Below are 17,837 nucleotides of genomic sequence, written 5' to 3'. Positions count from 1 at the left end.
AGATACTTGATTGATAACCTAATGAGTTGAGGTATCTTACTTTTAAATGGTATTATATTACAATCTTCAGTCACTTACAAAAGTAACTACATGCTATTTTATTTTTTGTCATTTTGGTTGAGCTTAAGATTGTAATATAATACTTTAAGTAATTCTCTCCAACACTGCATCACATTTTTTATTTCTAATTCCTAAATGAACCAGAGTTGTGAACTAACTTGAAGAATAAGTCTATTTCTCAAAGCAAAACATCTTGTTTCAGATTTAATGTTACAAACTTGTGAAACACTGGCACTTACCTTTTAGTTAAATAGCTGGTAAAGTTCTCCCCAAACTCTATGACTCCCCAGTATTCCCCATTTCGAATACCATCAAAAGCATCAGAATGAGACAAGCTAACCTGCAGAAAGCAGAAAGGAAAGCGTTATACCAACTATAAATTAAGGCTGAAAATAAATATACAGTTTCTATATCTGTTTTAAATCTCAAATCTATTCTATTCTAAATTTATTTTTGTTCCTCATTACTTTGTTGAAGTGATACAGAGAAAAGAGGAATTGAGAGAAGCCTGCAAACATTCTTTTCTTTTTTAACATGCGTTTTAGAATTACTTGTGAGAATTTCCCATCTGTGCTAAACATTATTTAACAGTATTTCTGCTCAATGTAAATACTGAGCGTACTGTATTTTTGATTACAAAAATATTTCTTGATTTAGTGACTAGAAATGAACGTTTGGTCTATGAATCTCTGCAGTTTATACTGTATATCAGAATCAGAAAGCTGAGAAATTTGTTTTCGCTTCTAAAGTACAACAGAATTACAGAGACAGGACAAAAAACAGATAATAAATATATTTTAAAAATAGAAGTAAATAGTGAATGCAAATATACAAATTGACAAGTGTATGTACAGGTATATTACTATATAGAACATTATATGTTCAGCTGTTATGTGCAAATTGGTATGTAAAGTATGTTGTCAAATAAATAAGTGTATATGTGTATAAAAAGTAGTGATGTTTGTTTCACAATTACTATGATATATAATAATAATAATGTTAACCATAATAACATTTATAATGTTAACCAATAACCCTATTTTATTATTTAACTGTAAACCACTGTTATAAACCCCCATAGGGAAATCTCTAGGAAACCCATAGTGATTACTCTTCTGGATTTCTCAAGTTATTTCTGCACCGCACTATTACATGCAGTCTTTAAATTATGGGTTTAAAAACAAAAGAGTGTGTCTGTACCTGGTTAACACTTGTGTTGTCGAGAAAGGACAGCAGAGATCTACTAAAGGCACTGGGACTACTTTCATTATTGACCACAGCAACATCAATGTTTTTGGGGTCTCCGCCAATACACAGGCACATCAGACAGATCTGAATTACAGGCAACAGAAACTGGAAACAAAGGGACCTGAGTACAAAACAGAGAAACAAACAAACACACACACACACACACACACACACACACACACAGACACACACACAGACACACACACACACACACACACACACACACATATATATATACATATATAACTGATTGTTATTTAGTGGATGTGTTTGCAATTTCAGTCCAACAAACATTCATTCATTCATTTTCCTTTGGCTTAGTCCCTTTATTCATCAGGGGTCGCCACAGCGGAATGAACCGCCAACTTATCCAGCACATGTTTTACACAGTGGATGCCCTTCCAGCTACAACACAGTACTGGGAAAATACATACACACTCATACACTACGGACAATTTAGTTTTTATTCAATTCACCTATAGCACATGTCTTTGGACTGTGGGGGAAACCGGAGCACTTGGAGGAAACACGGGGAGAACATGCAAACTACACACAGAAATGCCAACTGACCCAGCTGGGACTCAAACTAGCGACCTTCTTGCTTTGAGGCGACAGTGCTAACCACTAAGCCACCGTGTTGCCCTCCAACAAACAGAATATGAGTATTTATGTGTTTCTGGGGACCTGCGTTATCAATTGCACTAGCAGTCTAACAAACAGAATATGTGCATTTGTGTGTTTCTGGAGGGTCTGTGTACAGAGGTAGGGCACTGATCACATGAAGTGCAGTATTATAAACACATCATCACAGTTCTGCCGTGAAAACTCATAGAGAGATTTAGTATCTTAATGAATGGCAATGTTTATGTCTGTACTTGCTAATGCCAATATACTGTTTTCACAAACATGCTGTCTGAGAATAGGGTTTCAAGACAGAACTTTGTATTATGTGATATTAGTTTATTACCCTGGCATTCTCCTCATTCGAACCATGGTCTTGATCATCAGTGCTGCAATATTGCTCCATTTAGGTATGATGTGTCTGGCTCGCACTTTCCAGTCAGCTGTGGAGACACAAGAATATTTCAACTGCAGCCATTAGTTTCATTGGTGGTCAAAGGTTGCTTTGCTTTTCTTGGTTATATTTAGCTATGCAACCAGATACATTTATATATCAGCGTTGTACAAAAGTGGCTTTCTGTTTGATTTACTTGAACTTCTTTTCAACTTCTCTCTCAGTTGTACCTTTATATTTAGGCATGTCTTCTGCTGTGCTCTTTCTCAGTATGGGCTCACGAATCTCATCCCTCATGCTGTCTGGAGATGGGCTGCTGTCCAGCAGACGGCCCTGAGGACTCTGTTTGGGGCCGCTTTGATCAGAGTCCTCACAAAGTTGCAGGAACGCAGTCTCTAATGTCTATTTAGACACAATATATAGACGCATTTGATGAGTTGGATTCATAGAGCATGTTCATGTACATTAGATGAGTACTACTTATTTTAAATGACCTGAATGTTTTTGGGACAACTTAATTGTTTTATGTTCAATCCACTTAAATTAGTAAAAATTAGTAAGTTAACTTAATTCCTTCATGTTGTCAATCATGTTGGAAGCCAGCATTCTTTACAGTGTACTTACTGCGGCATTGTGTTGCTTCATAACTGCATCTGGTGGACCTTCAGCTAACAACCGACCATTCCTCATCAATCCTACCTACAGATAGATAGAGAAACACAGAGTTTATTATCACTTATGTTGTTTATTACCACTTACAAGTTGCTCAGTCAAAGACTAGAAGACTTAATAAAGTAATCAATCATGCTTTAACTTTGATTAAGATGATTTAATTACAAATATCCTCAAGGAAAATTAGAAACAGTTCAGACAATTATTGACTTTACGAAAATACTATATACACTACCTGACAAAATCATGTCGCCTCTCCAAGTTTTAGGAATAACAAATAATAACTTGACTTCTAGTTGATCATTTGGTTTCAGAAGTGGCTTATATGAAAGGCCTCTAGATTATGCTTATTTTACCAAAATAAAATGTAATCAAGCCTTGATTTTTAAGTATTTAATTAAGACAGTGAGGCCCCCATACTGAATGTAACTCCAAACCATAATTTTTCCTTTACCAAACTTGACTGATTTCTATTAGAATCTTGGGTCTTTGTGGGTTCCAATAGTGCTTCTGCAGTATTTGTGATGATTGGGATGTAGTTCAACAGATGATTCGTCAGAAAAATCTACCTACTGCAACTTTTCCAAATGATCAACAAGAAGTCAAGTTATTATTTGTTGCTCTTACAACTGGGATTGATGACAAGACTTTTGTCAGGTAATGTATACTATATATACTATAAATACTTTTCTCTTCATTCACTGTCACTTCAAACCAAGTTATCTGTGCATCCAAATGGAATTTGATGTAAGTTCTGGAATCTCTTTCATGTTCTGGAATACCTGCATTGGTTTTATGGCAGTGACACTACATTGGTATGCGTATGTTAAAAACAACAACAGAGTTTGCAATTTACATGGATGAAAAGGTTTGGAGTATTAAGGCTTGTTTTACAGAAGTTAAATCTGAGAAACTGAAGACTAAAGTACGTAAAGTACTGTAATTATTTGTATTATATACTACTATATTATTGTGCACTAGGGGCATCATGGTGGTGCAGTGGGTAGCACAATCATTTCGCAGCAAGAAGGTCACTGGTTCGAGCCCCAGCTGCGTCAGTTTGCATTTCTGTGTGGAGTTTGCATGTTCTCCCAGTGTTTGCGTGGGTGAGTGTGTATGGATGTTTCCCAGTGTTGGGTTGAGGCTGGAAGGGCATCCGCTGTGTAAAACATATGCTGGATGAGTTGGTGGTTCATTCCGCTGTGGTGACCCCAGATTAATACAGGGACTAAGCTAAAAAGAAAATGAATGAATGAATATTTAATTATTATTTAAAATGCCTGAATTATTATTTATTTATGTGTTGCTATGTTTTCTAATTGAGTTACACACCTGTTCCTTGTTTTGTTGATGACTTCCTGTGTATTTTTATTTTAGTTGTTTTGGCTTCAACATTGTTTTGTGTTTTTAATAACTTCAAGTCATCGCGAGGCACTTGGAAGTTTGTTTAGAACCACAGAACACAGAAGTAACTTAGAAATAACTAAGATCTCACAAACGAGAATATCAGGACACTAGACACACAGAAAGAGGTGGGTAGTATTGTTGTTGAAGGAATAGTTCTCATATTTAAAAAAAACATCTCTGTTTAAAGTTTCTGTTGCTTTAGGACAAGTAAATAAGCAAATGTACTGTGAATATGCAAGTTGTGATTGTGCCTTAGTGTCACCATATCATTTAGCATGTGACTCAGTAATAAATCAACAGACTGGCTGTGTGACTACACAGTCACACACAATTATAAGCTACTCTGAACATAACAGGCATCATGCCCTGAAGACAAACTGGAAAAACAACGCTTTGAAGAGTAATAAAATATAACAATAGAGTCAGATGACTTCTGGAATGTGTTGTCTACAACCAGTGCCTTTTGTTGACGCAATACACAGTAGAGACCATCAATAGTTAGTAAATGGTGTCAATATCAACATTGTGGGTAAATAAATGTTTGCTAAATCAGATATAGAAGCTCGTGTGTACATTTTTACAAAAAAAAAGCTAGTTTTAAGGTTATGTAATGAGCCACTGTACAAAGTTCACTTGGCAAATGAGCCACAACTATAATAACGGATTACAGAAACAAATCTGTATGAGTAATGAGCAGAGTTGTTCGTCTGTTCGAGACACACACACTAACATCAGAATTACTCATTTATTTATATATATTATGTATATATTATGCTCTATGTTATCCTTAAGCTAAAATATTGAATGCAAATGATATTAAAAAGGGGTGGCATGGTTGCTCAGTGGTTAGCACTGTCACCTCACAGTAAGAAGGTTGCTGGTTCGAGTCCTGGCTGGGCCCGTTGGCATTTCTGTGTGGAGTTTGCATGTTCTCCCCGTGTTTGCATGGGTTTTCTCCGGGACCTCCGGTTTCCCCCACAGTCCAAAGATGTGGTATAGGTGAATTGGTGAATTGAAAACTAACTTGGTCGTAGTGCATGAGTGTGAAAGTACTGGAAGGGTATCCGCTGCATAAAATATATGCTGAAATAGTTGCAGGTTCATTCCGCTGTGGCGACCCCTGATAAATAAGGGACTAAGTAGAATGAAAATGAATGAATGAATGAATGAATGAATGATATTGAAATAGTTTCTTAAGTTATAAATATCTACTGTATTTAGCTTAAGTATAATGGTAACAATTGGATTGGTCTGTCAATACTAATAACCTGCTATATTTCAACATAATATGGGGTGGGGTGGGGGTGGCATAGTTTTAAATTTGTTGCAGCAGCAAGGAATGATTTCTGGGACAGGTGTGCCATAGGGCAGTTTAGGAAGGTATCTTACTGTATTGGCTTGTCTGGCCTCCTCGATGTAATGTGTTGTAATAATGATGGACACTTGTCCTCCTCTTACAATCTCTACCAGATGTTGCCATATCCTGTGGAAGAGGATGTTTGCTCCATTAGTGCAGTGCTTTTGAACAATATAAATATATTTACATGTTTTCATTTGCCTTTATCTACAGAAACCTTTACATTTTAGTTTTTTTAGTAATAATTCTCGGGAATACAAACTATGAATAAAGTTAACATTCCAAGTTCTCAGAAAATGTCACAAGCAAGATTCAAACTCAATTTCCTTCTAAATTTCCAATGGGAATTTTATTTGGCAAGTTCTAATGTGATTTCTGAGGGATTATGTGATACTGAAGAATAGAGTACACTTTGTATTATTTCACATTGATTGAGTCTAGTGAGTCAATACCATAAAATTGAACTCTAGTCACTTTCAAAACTATAAAATTCTCTTACCTAACCTGACCCAAACTTTTGTACAAGTAATTTGACCCTGTTTGAATGGTACACAATGCATAGGTTAGTATTACAAAGAAAAGCTCCCCAAAATGATTGTAGGCTTAGACAGGCTTTGTTGTGTAAGTAGATTTCAGCAAGGTTCAACAGGGTCTCACTGAAGTCTATGTGAACTCAGCATAAAAAGTAAATCAAATTATCAGAAATACTACATTTAGAAATATAAAAAACATAAGAAATAATGTTTCATAGAATGTCAGCTTTTTAAAACTAAAAAAACCTTAGCAATAAAGATATTGCTAGACCAATCGTTTCTCTTTTCTCAAAGTATCGTCAAGAGTTTTGCCTTTATTTGTTTTTTGAATTTCAAATTCCCAGTAGCCATCGACATGGAATTTATTTAATGATGGCCTGACAGTGAGTACATTAAATACAAACCTTTATTGTTTGCATGAGCTATCCCTTTAATAATGCAAGTATGTGACACAGTGACCCTCTTTCCCCCCATTCATACTCCTTCTTACTGTTCTTCTATATTCTTTACTTCCTTTTGTTCATGAACTTCTCAAAATAAATAAAAATGAAGATTGCCACTGAGAACTTTAGATAGAAAGCTCTTTTGCCTGAAAAGTTTATAACGGGTTGTAATAAGGTGAAATCTTGAGCCTATAGAAAGCAGGATAATCCAAGGCATGCCACATACTCAAGACACACTTGCATAGAAAAATCAAACAAAGGCATGCAAGAAAAGTTCACTGTGATTTGTGTGCACAGAGTATTGAGCATCGTGAAAGTTCACTAATAATTGTTCTAATTATAATAATTAAAACAAACCAATGAATCAACTTATGAAAATAGTTTCAGGTGACAAGATCTGAGTATCAGTCTGCAGTGGAACGCAAGACACTGAGAAAGCTTTTAGTTTAAGAGGAATGTAAAAATGGCACAGTTATGCATGTGCAATAACGCTAAGATCAAATGTCAGAGAGACAGAGAGAAAGAGAGAGAGAAAGAGAGGTAGCAACAGGGTATAACAACAAGTGTTATGTTTAGAGAATGCCGAACAAAGTTCATCTACGACTACATCCATGAAAGGAAAAGACTGGTCATGCTAGCAGTATGTAAAAGGTTAGTAAAGATGAACATAGAGGTATGTACAGTAATACATACTTGGCCCGCAAAACAGGGTCCACTCCTACAGTGGGCTCATCCAGGATCAAAAGTTTTGGGTTCTGAAGCAAAGCAGCTCCAAGAGAGACCCGCCGCCGCTGACCACCGCTGAACAAAGTGAACAACAATGTGTTTAAGTGAACAGTTATTTAATATCATTAAAAAGTGAATTATGCAGTTTATAGCAAAAGGTCACTTAAATAAAATTAGGAAATTAAACACTGGAAAGCCAAGAATGATAGATTGAAATAAAATAAAAGATGAAAAGCAAACTTTTTGCAGTGAAATACATTTAAAAAAAACTTTAAAATGCTCAATTTTTAAAAATGAACTGATTTTGTTTTGTTTTGTTTTTTGTAATTTAAGTAAAACTGATGTGTGAAGTTGTGAACTCTGAATGGCATTCACTCTGAATGTGAAAATCTGTTTAATTAAAGTTTTAAAAAAGGCTCTAAATGAACATCAACTATTTAAATAAATAAGACAATCAATAAACACAAGGCATCACAAGACCTAGCAGAGCTCCTCCTTAACTAACCCGAGCTGTCAATGAGAACAGACTAGTGTGATCGTTAAGGCCTTCAGGGCTATTGTTATACTTTTCAGATGGATGAGCCCTGCCTACAGCCAGCTCAGCGCTGTGAAAACAAAACCAGACAGGCTCCATCCAGAGGACAGCACTACATAGCCGCCTTCTTGCACTAAACTAAACGTCTAATGCTTTACATTCCTTTGCTTCAGTGCAAGGCAATCTATTCAGTGTAGTTTCACTTTATAACAATAATAGTACTAACAATAATGAAAACATTTTTCTCCAAAGAGTACATGCACAATAGTCATTTATAGCACTGGAAAATTACTTAATCTTTAACTTTATCTGTAAATATGACTTCTGTTTCAGACAAAAGCCCTCAGTTTCCAAAGAGCAGAGGGAATATTATTGAAAAGATTTCATTTTCAACAACGGTACTGTATGGTTATCCACTTACATGTCTTCTTACAGGCGACTATGCTCTATGCTACGAACTGACAACAAACTAAGGCGTACAGTCTTTTTTGCATTTAGTATATTTATTGTGTTTTATATTTAAAGAAATAAGCCCTGTGAAACCATAATTGCATAACAACATCCATTACATTCACTGTAAGCCATGACTTCTTGGCCTATATTGCATTAATCCCTCATCTAGTTTCATTCAGCTGCAATGGTCTATATATAAAGCCTGTGGTCACATGAGCATATAGCTACTGTAGGCCCCTAATAGAGGAAGCGTGAGAATTTTCAGAAGAGAACGGACAGATAAATGGATGCCGTTTTTTGTGAAGATTTTGAATGCATGACGTAATTTGGCTAGCTCAGATAAGAACATGCTGCCAGAAGAGTCCGAAAAACTGGGTCACACATGATGCCTCATTTCATTTTATCCTCCTCCCTCTGTCCGTGTTTACTCAGCCTCATTTAGTTTCAAACACACTCATTCATAACCCCAAAATAAAACAACTTTCCTACATGCCACAAACACACTTAAGTTATTTCTTTGTTGTATTGCTTCAAAATACTCATATTGTCTCATATGTACGTTGTAATTTATTCAGTTTTTGTTGTTGAAGTGTGAATTTAATTAAAAAAAAGGCTTGCAACGATCATTAAGTTGTGCATCATTCTACCTGAGATTTTTGACAAGGCTGTGTTTCTGTGGCAGGTCCAGGAAATCGATGAGGAAACTCATCCTGGCTTCTGTCTCTTTAGATGAAAGGCCATGAACTCGACCGAAAAACCATAGTGTATTGCTAATCGTGAACTCATTGTACAGAGCGATGTCCTGAGGGCAGAGAGAAAATATATGGGACTCCAGAGATTTCCCTTTGTTGGTTATAATCATGCTTAACACTTTGCGAGTCCCTTTCATCTCTCACCTGTGGCATGTATCCCACCATCTTTCCTGGCACTTCATGTCCTGGGAAAGCTGGTGGTTTCCCCAACACTGTGATATGACCACGAGAGATCTTCAGAGTTCCCACGATGCATTTCAACAGGGTAGTCTTCCCACAACCACTAGGCCCAAGCAGTCCATAACTGGGGGCCGGAAACAAATATAAGCATAGAGTGGGACAAACATATCTAGTCTGATGTCTGATACTCTAATTTTTCCTCTTTTTTTAAATTTGCATTTAATATTTTTCTAGAACATATAAATTTGGGCGTACTGGTTTTTGGACCGTTATCGTAAGTTATTTTGTTAGATAAGCTCCAGATTTAGCTTCAGTAGTGACTAATCTATTGTATATGCACAAATATAATGCTGTTTAGCTTCCTATTAAAATATGAATTTAAAAAGATTTGTGAGGGGTGTACTTATATTTGCTGAGCACTGCATATATACAATCATGAAATGAATTACTTTTGGTCCCTTAACAAGTGGGAGGTACATATGCAAACTGTTGTAATTCCTACACAGTTCACCTCATTTGAATGTAAATACCCTCAAATTAAAGCTGACAGTTTGACGTTAAAGCACATCTTGTTTGTTTCATTTCAAATCCATTGTTTTGGTGTATAGAGCCAAGAATTTTTGAATTTTATCGATGTACCAATATTTAAGGACCTGACTATATATATATGATTTTTAAGGACATTTCCAGTATTCCTATATTAAATATATAGTTTGACCATGAATGACATTCAGGGCGCAGCTGTATATTTATTTCTTAAATATTACTTTGTTAGGTGACACGGTGGCACAGTGGGTAGCATAATTGCATCACAGCAAGAATGTCGCTGGTTCGAGCCTTGGCTGGGTCAGTTGGCACTTCTGTGAGGAGTTTGCATGTCTCCCCGTGTTAGCGTGGGTTTCTTCCGGGTGCTCCAGTTTCCCCCACAAGTCCAAACACATGTGATATAGGTGAACTGGGTAAGCCAAATTGTCCGTAGTGTATGTGTCCATGTGTATGGATGTTTTCCAGTGATGGGTTGCAGCTGGAAGGGCATCTGCTGCTTGAAACATATGCTGGATAAGTTGGGGGTTCATTCTGCTGTGGCGACATCAGATTAATAAAGGGACTAAGCCGAAAAGAAACTGAATGAATTTATTATATTGTTTTATGAGAGGCTTCATTGATTTGGCCAATTCATTTTTTAGACTTTGTACAGACCTAATGGGCATTTTTTTATGGGGCTTTTAAAATATTATATATACATCAGAACTATATGTTATTAACAAAATTTTAAAATATATTGTGATATGAATTTTGGCCATATTTTCCAGCCCTAGCTTAGTCAGACTCATCTCAAAAAGAAATTTCTTTCAAACACAAGAGAATACATTAAATAAATCATAAAGTCATTTAAAATGTTATTGAAGACTAGTATTTTGTCTAGCATTTGCCTATAAAAATTCCTGAAAATGTGTGTTAAGGATAATAAGAAAGGTTTCTTGTGGACCAAATCAAAATATTGTTTGACGGATCACGGGACACCCAAGAACGGAGTAATGCTCAAAGTACATTTTTCCATCACAGGAATAAATTCCTTTTTAAATGCAAAGCATGACTTAAGAGAATAAGACATAAAAAATAAAAATGCATGTGTCCCAAATCTTTCTTTTCTTTCTCTAAAATCTCATTCCAGCTAATGTTTGCAAGGTCAGTCACAATGTTTTAAATGGAATTTCTGGAAAGCTGCAGTCTTACAAACATAATCTGATCCACTTCTTTTCAGACAGCTAAACAAATGTCAACTAAGCATTACTTTAGGAAAAGGAAACAAACACTTACACAATACACGCCGCTCTGATAAGGCTTATCAGCACTGTAGCAGATCATAACAATGTGATAAGACAACAGCCAAAGAGATAAGGTGATGTAAATCTCTATATTACATCAACTTCTTGAAGGGTTTTGATGTGATATATGAAGACATCTATGTGACATGTCAGCATTTAGGCAGACTTTCCTGCTTAAAGTGAATATGCATGATTGGCGCAGCATTTGTTAACACATTTCGAAACAGAAGACGCTGAACTCACATTTGACCCTGAGGTAATGTCAGGTTGAGATTGTTGAGAACTTTAAGTTTCCCGTATGAACGGCACACATCGTTACAGTGGATTGCAGCACTGAAACTCCCAGCCTCCAAGTCAGTCTTCATAGTGCCACTCTCCAAGCTCTACATATAAAGAGAAGAATACATACAGTTTTATACAAGAGTTACATATTGCAACAGTTTTATATTTAAAGAAACCAAGGTAAACATGAGATTTACAATAGTTACTGCAGACTCCCTGAAAAGCATACAAAAAAATGTCTTTGTGCTGCTGTCTGGAACAATGACATGCACTTATTGTTACCATGAAACGAAATATGATGCCTCTTCTGTGATCCTTACATTGGTTTCTAAGAAATAGCACAGATTCTGCAACGGACCATCCCTTTTCCGGATGGGTCAAAGTGGGTCATCAGCACTGTAATCTGTAATCTCTCATTTTCCTTTCACAGAATCTCTTCTCAATCGCTGCACATTTAATCTTGATATTTAAATCACAAAACACACACAACTAGTTTTAAAATCTCAGATCCTTGTCTTAGTGCTGTCCTAGAGAGAGAAATAATGACGATGAAGATTTGAGGAAGTGTAATCAATGATTATTAGATGATTATTAAGATAATTGGGCTACTTTTTTCCCCACTAAATTAAGAAATTCATTTTGAAAGTTACTACTACACTTTAAAACCCGAAAATAAGGCAACTCAAACCATTTGAGAAAACTGATTGCAACAAATTATTTAAGTTCAAAAACTAATCCTAATGAGTACTGTGAACGTAATCCATTAGAGTAGACAGAGAAATTAACACAGTAAAAGCCAATAAATGAAGAGAACTCAAACCAACTGAGTACTGTAAAACCCAACAAGTTAAGGCAACTCAAACGTCTGAGTAAACCGATTGCTACAAAACATTTGAGTTAAAAAAATAATCTATACGAGTACTGTGAACTTACCACATTTAAGTTGAAGTAATGAGGTATTTATTAAACTCATTACCTTTAACATGAAGTTCAAAGCTCTTTTCAAATGAGTAGAATTAACTTTCAGTTAATTTTGAGTTAACTACACATTTCATTTGATAAAGTTGACTGTTGGGTTTTACAGTGTATTAATAATTTAAATAATTCACTATGAAGAACATGTGTACACTTATTATTTTAGATTCCTTTAGTAACTTTAGCTACTGGTTAAACCCTAAACCATGGGGCAGTTGTGTAGCCTAATGGTTAGGGAGTTGAACTTGAAATTGAAATAGGTGTGTGTGTGTGAGTGTGTGTGTGTGTGTGTGTGTGTGTGTGTGTGTGTGTGTGTGTGTGTGTGTGTGTGTGTGTGTGTGTGTGTGTGTGAACTTGGATGGGTAAAAAGTAGAGGACCAATTTCAAGTTTGGGTAACCATACTCGCTTCGATTTACTTCTGCGCAATAACAATAAATGTAATTATTTGATATAACAGCAATTCCAGCGTTATGGATGTGACATTTTCAGTAAAAACTCAAAACATAAATTCTCATAAAAAGCATATGTTAACGTTATATTGAAACATCTGTTTATATTTTCCAAAACAACCAACCACAGAGTTATAAGATCAGAAAAATAAATCTGTAAACATTTTTTTTAAATAAAATGATAAAAATAAGCTTGCGTTATATATGTGACCAAAAAAGTCTGCAAATTTACAGTAAACATACTTTGAAGAAACGCAGTAAATACAACTGCACAACCCAAAAGAAATAATGCTAATCAAAAGGATAAAAGTTGGTTCTAGATAGAACAAAAATGATTTATGTTATTTTATTTGACATTTTTGCATTTATGAGGAAAAAGCTTCATTATAGATGTGACAAATGTGAAATTGGCACTTGTGTGACTTTGGTAAATCAAATATAATTCTTTGAAAACACTGACAGAGACATTTTTGAGTATTTTTACAGTACTGTTAAATACAAACCTACATAAAAAATAAAGGGTTTCATTATTTTGGTGGCACTTCACTATTTCATGGCAAGATTGACATTTGCATGGAATTGTTCATTATACACCGTCTAGCAACAAACATTTTACTTGTGTAACATTGTGGCTTATATTTAAAATACATTTGCATTGTACTTGTATTTGAAATATACTATACTATAATATATATATATATATATATATATATATATATATATATATATATATATATATATATATATATATATATATATATATATATATATATATTTGAAAAAACATTAAGAAGTCACCAAATGAAGAAAACTTTGCAAAAAAAAAGGGTTAGAAAAGCATACTTTTATAACGCTGTATTCTCACACATGTATATATATTTTACTAATTCAGTTTCTAATACTTAAATACTTTAATAAATAAGTATTTTCTCCCCAAAAAAGATCAACTCAGTTAATAGAAAAAACTCTGGTTTCTGAGAACTCTTCACCTTTAATCATCATCGACCAATGCTTCTACAGTTAAACTGCAGAATGATTAAAGTGATGATTTGAAAAGTAAACGGTTTAATGAACCATCTGGTCGTAAGGAGACAGTGTGAAATCAGCTGACAATTGTGTTACAACACAGTACTTTTGAGCAGCTGAACTGGTTTGGTTTTAAGTTTCTTTATTGTTTTGAGGAAAGCGCCTCCCTCTGTCAAAGCACCTGCCTGGAGCTTCACGAGCTGTTTGCGTCCCTTAGACAAACTTTTCAAGAACTTGCCTTTATATATGACACCTTAAGGGCTTTCAATTTAAATTTCATCGCTGAAATATAATTAAAGACAAACTGTAATACATTTAGAAAGCATAAGTAACAAAAAGATGAAACGTGTTTTCATAATGCAAGTGCAAACGAACGAACTGTATAACGTTATACATTCTGCACAGTCGTTAAATTGGTAATAACTATCTATTACACAAAAATAGAGACAAAAATAGATTTTATACCAAGGAGGCTTTAAATTCCTTGAAGAAAAATGAACAGTCCAGCTGTCCGGTCGGGAAACCCGCTCGTTCCTGCCGCAGCGTTATTTCATGTCAGGTGCAGCGATGCGCAGCGTTCAGTAACCGCCGGCCACAGGCTGTCAGTAGCTGCGCTTATTATTTGTCTCGTCTACCCAAGCGGCAACCTCCCGCTCTCTCTCGGGAAGCCAATACGGAAGTAACTGAAACTGCAATTCATCAAAATTCCGCTAGTCCTGGCTCCATAATAGAGCAAGTGGCAATTGAGCCCACTGTTAGAATGGCCAACTTTACAACAGAAAAAAAGGTGTTTACAGCCTGGTACAAAGAACGATTTTGGTTCATATAGCTATTATTACCCTCCATGACAACTGTGAGGGGGGTGAATTTTTTTATAACTCATCCGTTTCCTTTATTTTAGGTTATATTAAGTTTGCATAATTAAGGGCGTGGCCACTTGAGTGACAGCTAGGTCTCGCTGGTCGCCGTCACTTCACCTCAGCTGAATCCGGCAGATTAGCCACTGATCTCGGCATATTCATCGTATTTTTGTGTTGTTTTATGTGGCTTTACACAGCCAGCTGCCTTTTGGACTTATTTCTTACAATTATCAGATGATATGGGATGCTGTGTGCACTTAATTGTGCTCACAAACCATTCATGTGGCCTCCGTTTCCCATGTGAGTAAAGTAATATACTTGTATACCATCTCTATAAATGTATTTGTTTTATTTAAGATCATTTATCATTAATATTTTTCTTTAGACCCGTAAAGCACTCCAGAATGTGACAGATGGATTAGCTGTAGGCTCTAGAGCAGTCATCTGAAGCGTTATCATACAGTGTTATGCTGGAGTTCATCAATAGTCTTGCATTTACTAACACACACTAGATTTGAAGTGTTTGGAAGTAATTTGCGTTTTCCTCCTGTAGAAAAACGTCATAAGAACACTGCTTAGTGGCTCAATGTATTACTACAGTGTTTTTAAAAGTCTAAACACTTTATTGATATAGTGTACAGCCAAGCACATGTGCTCAGAACACAAACGAGTCGCAGGTAATAGAGTATCAAGCGTTTCTCCCAAAGTAAAGTCTGTCTGCCAGGTCTAAGCAAACTGCCAGCAGGCGTCTGTAGCTCCGCCCACTCTCCGCCTCTTTGCCCTAGTTTGGTATCCCGCCGTGGGTGCGATGACGCGCGAACAAAATGGCGACGGTTGGCCGCGCCTACTTGTGGCTTCTTTTGCAGTGTTCAGAAACCTATGGGTGACGTCACGGATGCTCCGTCCATATATTTTACAGTCTATGCGTCTACCAGATAATCGACAAACCCCGCCTCCTGAACAGCTTGCCCCTAACACTAACCAATCAGAGTCTGGGAAGCTATATAGATGCAGTTTGTAATTGGACAGCTCACATGTCATTCACATACCTCTAGCAATCTGGAACAGTGACAAGTGTTGCTAGAAAACAGCGCATTTATTAAGCCATCTGTAAAAACCGACTGAACGAGAGAATTATTTTAGGAGGATAATGTTATTTTCCAAAAGTGTCTTATTTTAAGCGATTTGTTGCAATGAAATATTGTCTAGTGCTGCTTAACTGATGGAGTCCGATTCATTTCCGCGAATCGGTTCTTTTGAACAGTTCGTTTTAAAGAAGTGGTTCAATATCGATTCCGAAATTATTGTGCACCCGAGGCAATTAAATTAAATTAACATGCTTTAATGGTGCGAAATTCAATAAAATGTATTTTATGTGTAGAGGTTTGAATAAAGTCCATTTATTTTTACATAAAATTGTTGCACTGGATCACAAAAGAATATTATTTTACATTTATTCTGATACTTGGTTCAATTATTAAAGGTTGATTGAAAAATTAAAGTACTCGTATTCCATATGCTTTCTATGACTTTAAAATCAAAGCTGCATGTATAACAGAAAAAAAGATATTTCTTGTTTTTTGCTGTTTCATGTGTTCCAGATCCCAGTTGCAACCATGATCAATCGTATAAATATTAATGTAACCAGCATTAAAAAGAAATATAGCATTTAAATCAATACAAATCAGAATAATCTGCTTTTGCACTGTCATTTCATTTCACTGAGGCACAGGTTCAGTTGGTTCTCCCCATAAATATATATGAACTGTGATATTGAACAATTTTATTTATTAAAGACAAATTTGATGCATACAGTGCATAAATCATTTAAATTCACGAATTATAATCCTATTAACGGTCTTTAAAGAAATGTAGAGACTTTTTGGTGAATTAAAAATTTAACTGAAAAAATATATAAAATAAATAAATAAATAGTAAAATAAATTAAGTAATTAAAACAAGAACGAACGGTCCCCAGTGTTAGTGTTGTCAGACAGAATCAGGGGCGTAGCAACAGGAGAGGGGAGTGGATATGTCCCCCTCACTTTTAGTGACAGACCATTTAGAAACAGGTAATTAATAATTATATGAACGTATGATCTCCCCTGGACAGAATAATATAAAAAGACCAACATACTTCAAAATACTACATAAATATGACTTACAATCTTTTTTACCCCACTAAAAAGTCTGCTCATAATGATGTTTTTTTTTTAAATATAATGTTACCTTAAATAAATCAGAACTTAATTAATAACCGCGTCGTAATTATTCGTAAAATTAATATATGGTGATGTTACTCCAAAACTAGTTCAGTCGATTCAATGAAAAGATCCTACTCCAAAAGAACGATTCGTTCGGACATCTGTAGTTATTACAGTCTGCCTCTGCGTCACCACGAGACACTGCAGTAGCAAAACGATCCGTCTTCAGCGCTCCACATTAATCAACCAAATAGCTAGCCTATATTAAAACATGCACAGAATCTGTCTACCCATAGTATTCGTGTCTAAAATAGACTGCAGAATAAGATCATCACGTAGCTACTAAAACCTGCATCTAATTTAACTCAAGCGTCGAGTTCACTCGTTCAGCCTTTGCAAGAGCAAAACGTAAGCATAAAAAAGAGGAACAGACAGAACAATAACTCACTCTTTGCTCCATCTCCGTGCTGCCGCTGAGCGCTTCATGGGTTCCACTACCGGGCATGATCACCGGGCCGGGGGCTCGAGATGCTGCCGGTGAGGAGCTGCTGCTCTGCTCGGTTCAGTGCGCGCAGATGAGCGCGTTAACTCATTCTGCTCCTGACCAGACTTTAACTGCAACCCGCAAACGATTAAGAGTCAGGTTTTAATAGTGTCAAATACAGTCCTGATCACCTGAATGTTTTCTCAAGTATAGAGCCTTCCCAAACGTTTCCCACTGGGGAAGAAAACACTCTGGAGTACAAACATGTTTGTTATTTGCATGAAACATGGACACTATAAGGCATATAATATAAAAAGTAGAATAATGGGACAGAAAATGTCACATA

General features: G+C 35.8%; 1 protein-coding gene across 2 annotated transcripts in view; it reads right to left on the bottom strand.

The window, feature by feature from the left end:
• The window catches only part of abch1 (ATP-binding cassette, sub-family H, member 1), a 32,936-nt gene extending 15,333 nt beyond the window's left edge, over nt 1-17,603 (bottom strand). The window contains exons 1-11 of one of the 2 annotated variants that reach the window (XM_056477000.1): nt 17,456-17,603; nt 11,454-11,593; nt 9,346-9,505; nt 9,097-9,251; nt 7,429-7,536; nt 5,792-5,885; nt 2,948-3,022; nt 2,554-2,725; nt 2,276-2,372; nt 1,261-1,429; nt 300-400 (exon numbers count right to left, since the gene is read on the bottom strand). In XM_056477000.1, coding sequence (XP_056332975.1) covers nt 300-400; nt 1,261-1,429; nt 2,276-2,372; nt 2,554-2,725; nt 2,948-3,022; nt 5,792-5,885; nt 7,429-7,536; nt 9,097-9,251; nt 9,346-9,505; nt 11,454-11,593; nt 17,456-17,512 — 1,328 coding nt within the window. In that variant the 5' untranslated portion in view covers nt 17,513-17,603. Of the gene's footprint in view, nt 1-299; nt 401-1,260; nt 1,430-2,275; nt 2,373-2,553; nt 2,726-2,947; nt 3,023-5,791; nt 5,886-7,428; nt 7,537-9,096; nt 9,252-9,345; nt 9,506-11,453; nt 11,594-14,408; nt 14,570-17,455 lie in introns of those variants that run through there. The other variant, XM_056477001.1, reaches the window with a different exon arrangement.
• Nucleotides 17,604-17,837: the final 234 nt, after the last annotated feature.

This window comes from Danio aesculapii, chromosome 17, assembly GCF_903798145.1.
Source record: "Danio aesculapii chromosome 17, fDanAes4.1, whole genome shotgun sequence".
NCBI classification, from domain to species: domain Eukaryota; kingdom Metazoa; phylum Chordata; class Actinopteri; order Cypriniformes; family Danionidae; genus Danio; species Danio aesculapii.
This window is presented reverse-complemented; position numbering and strand designations above follow the sequence as displayed.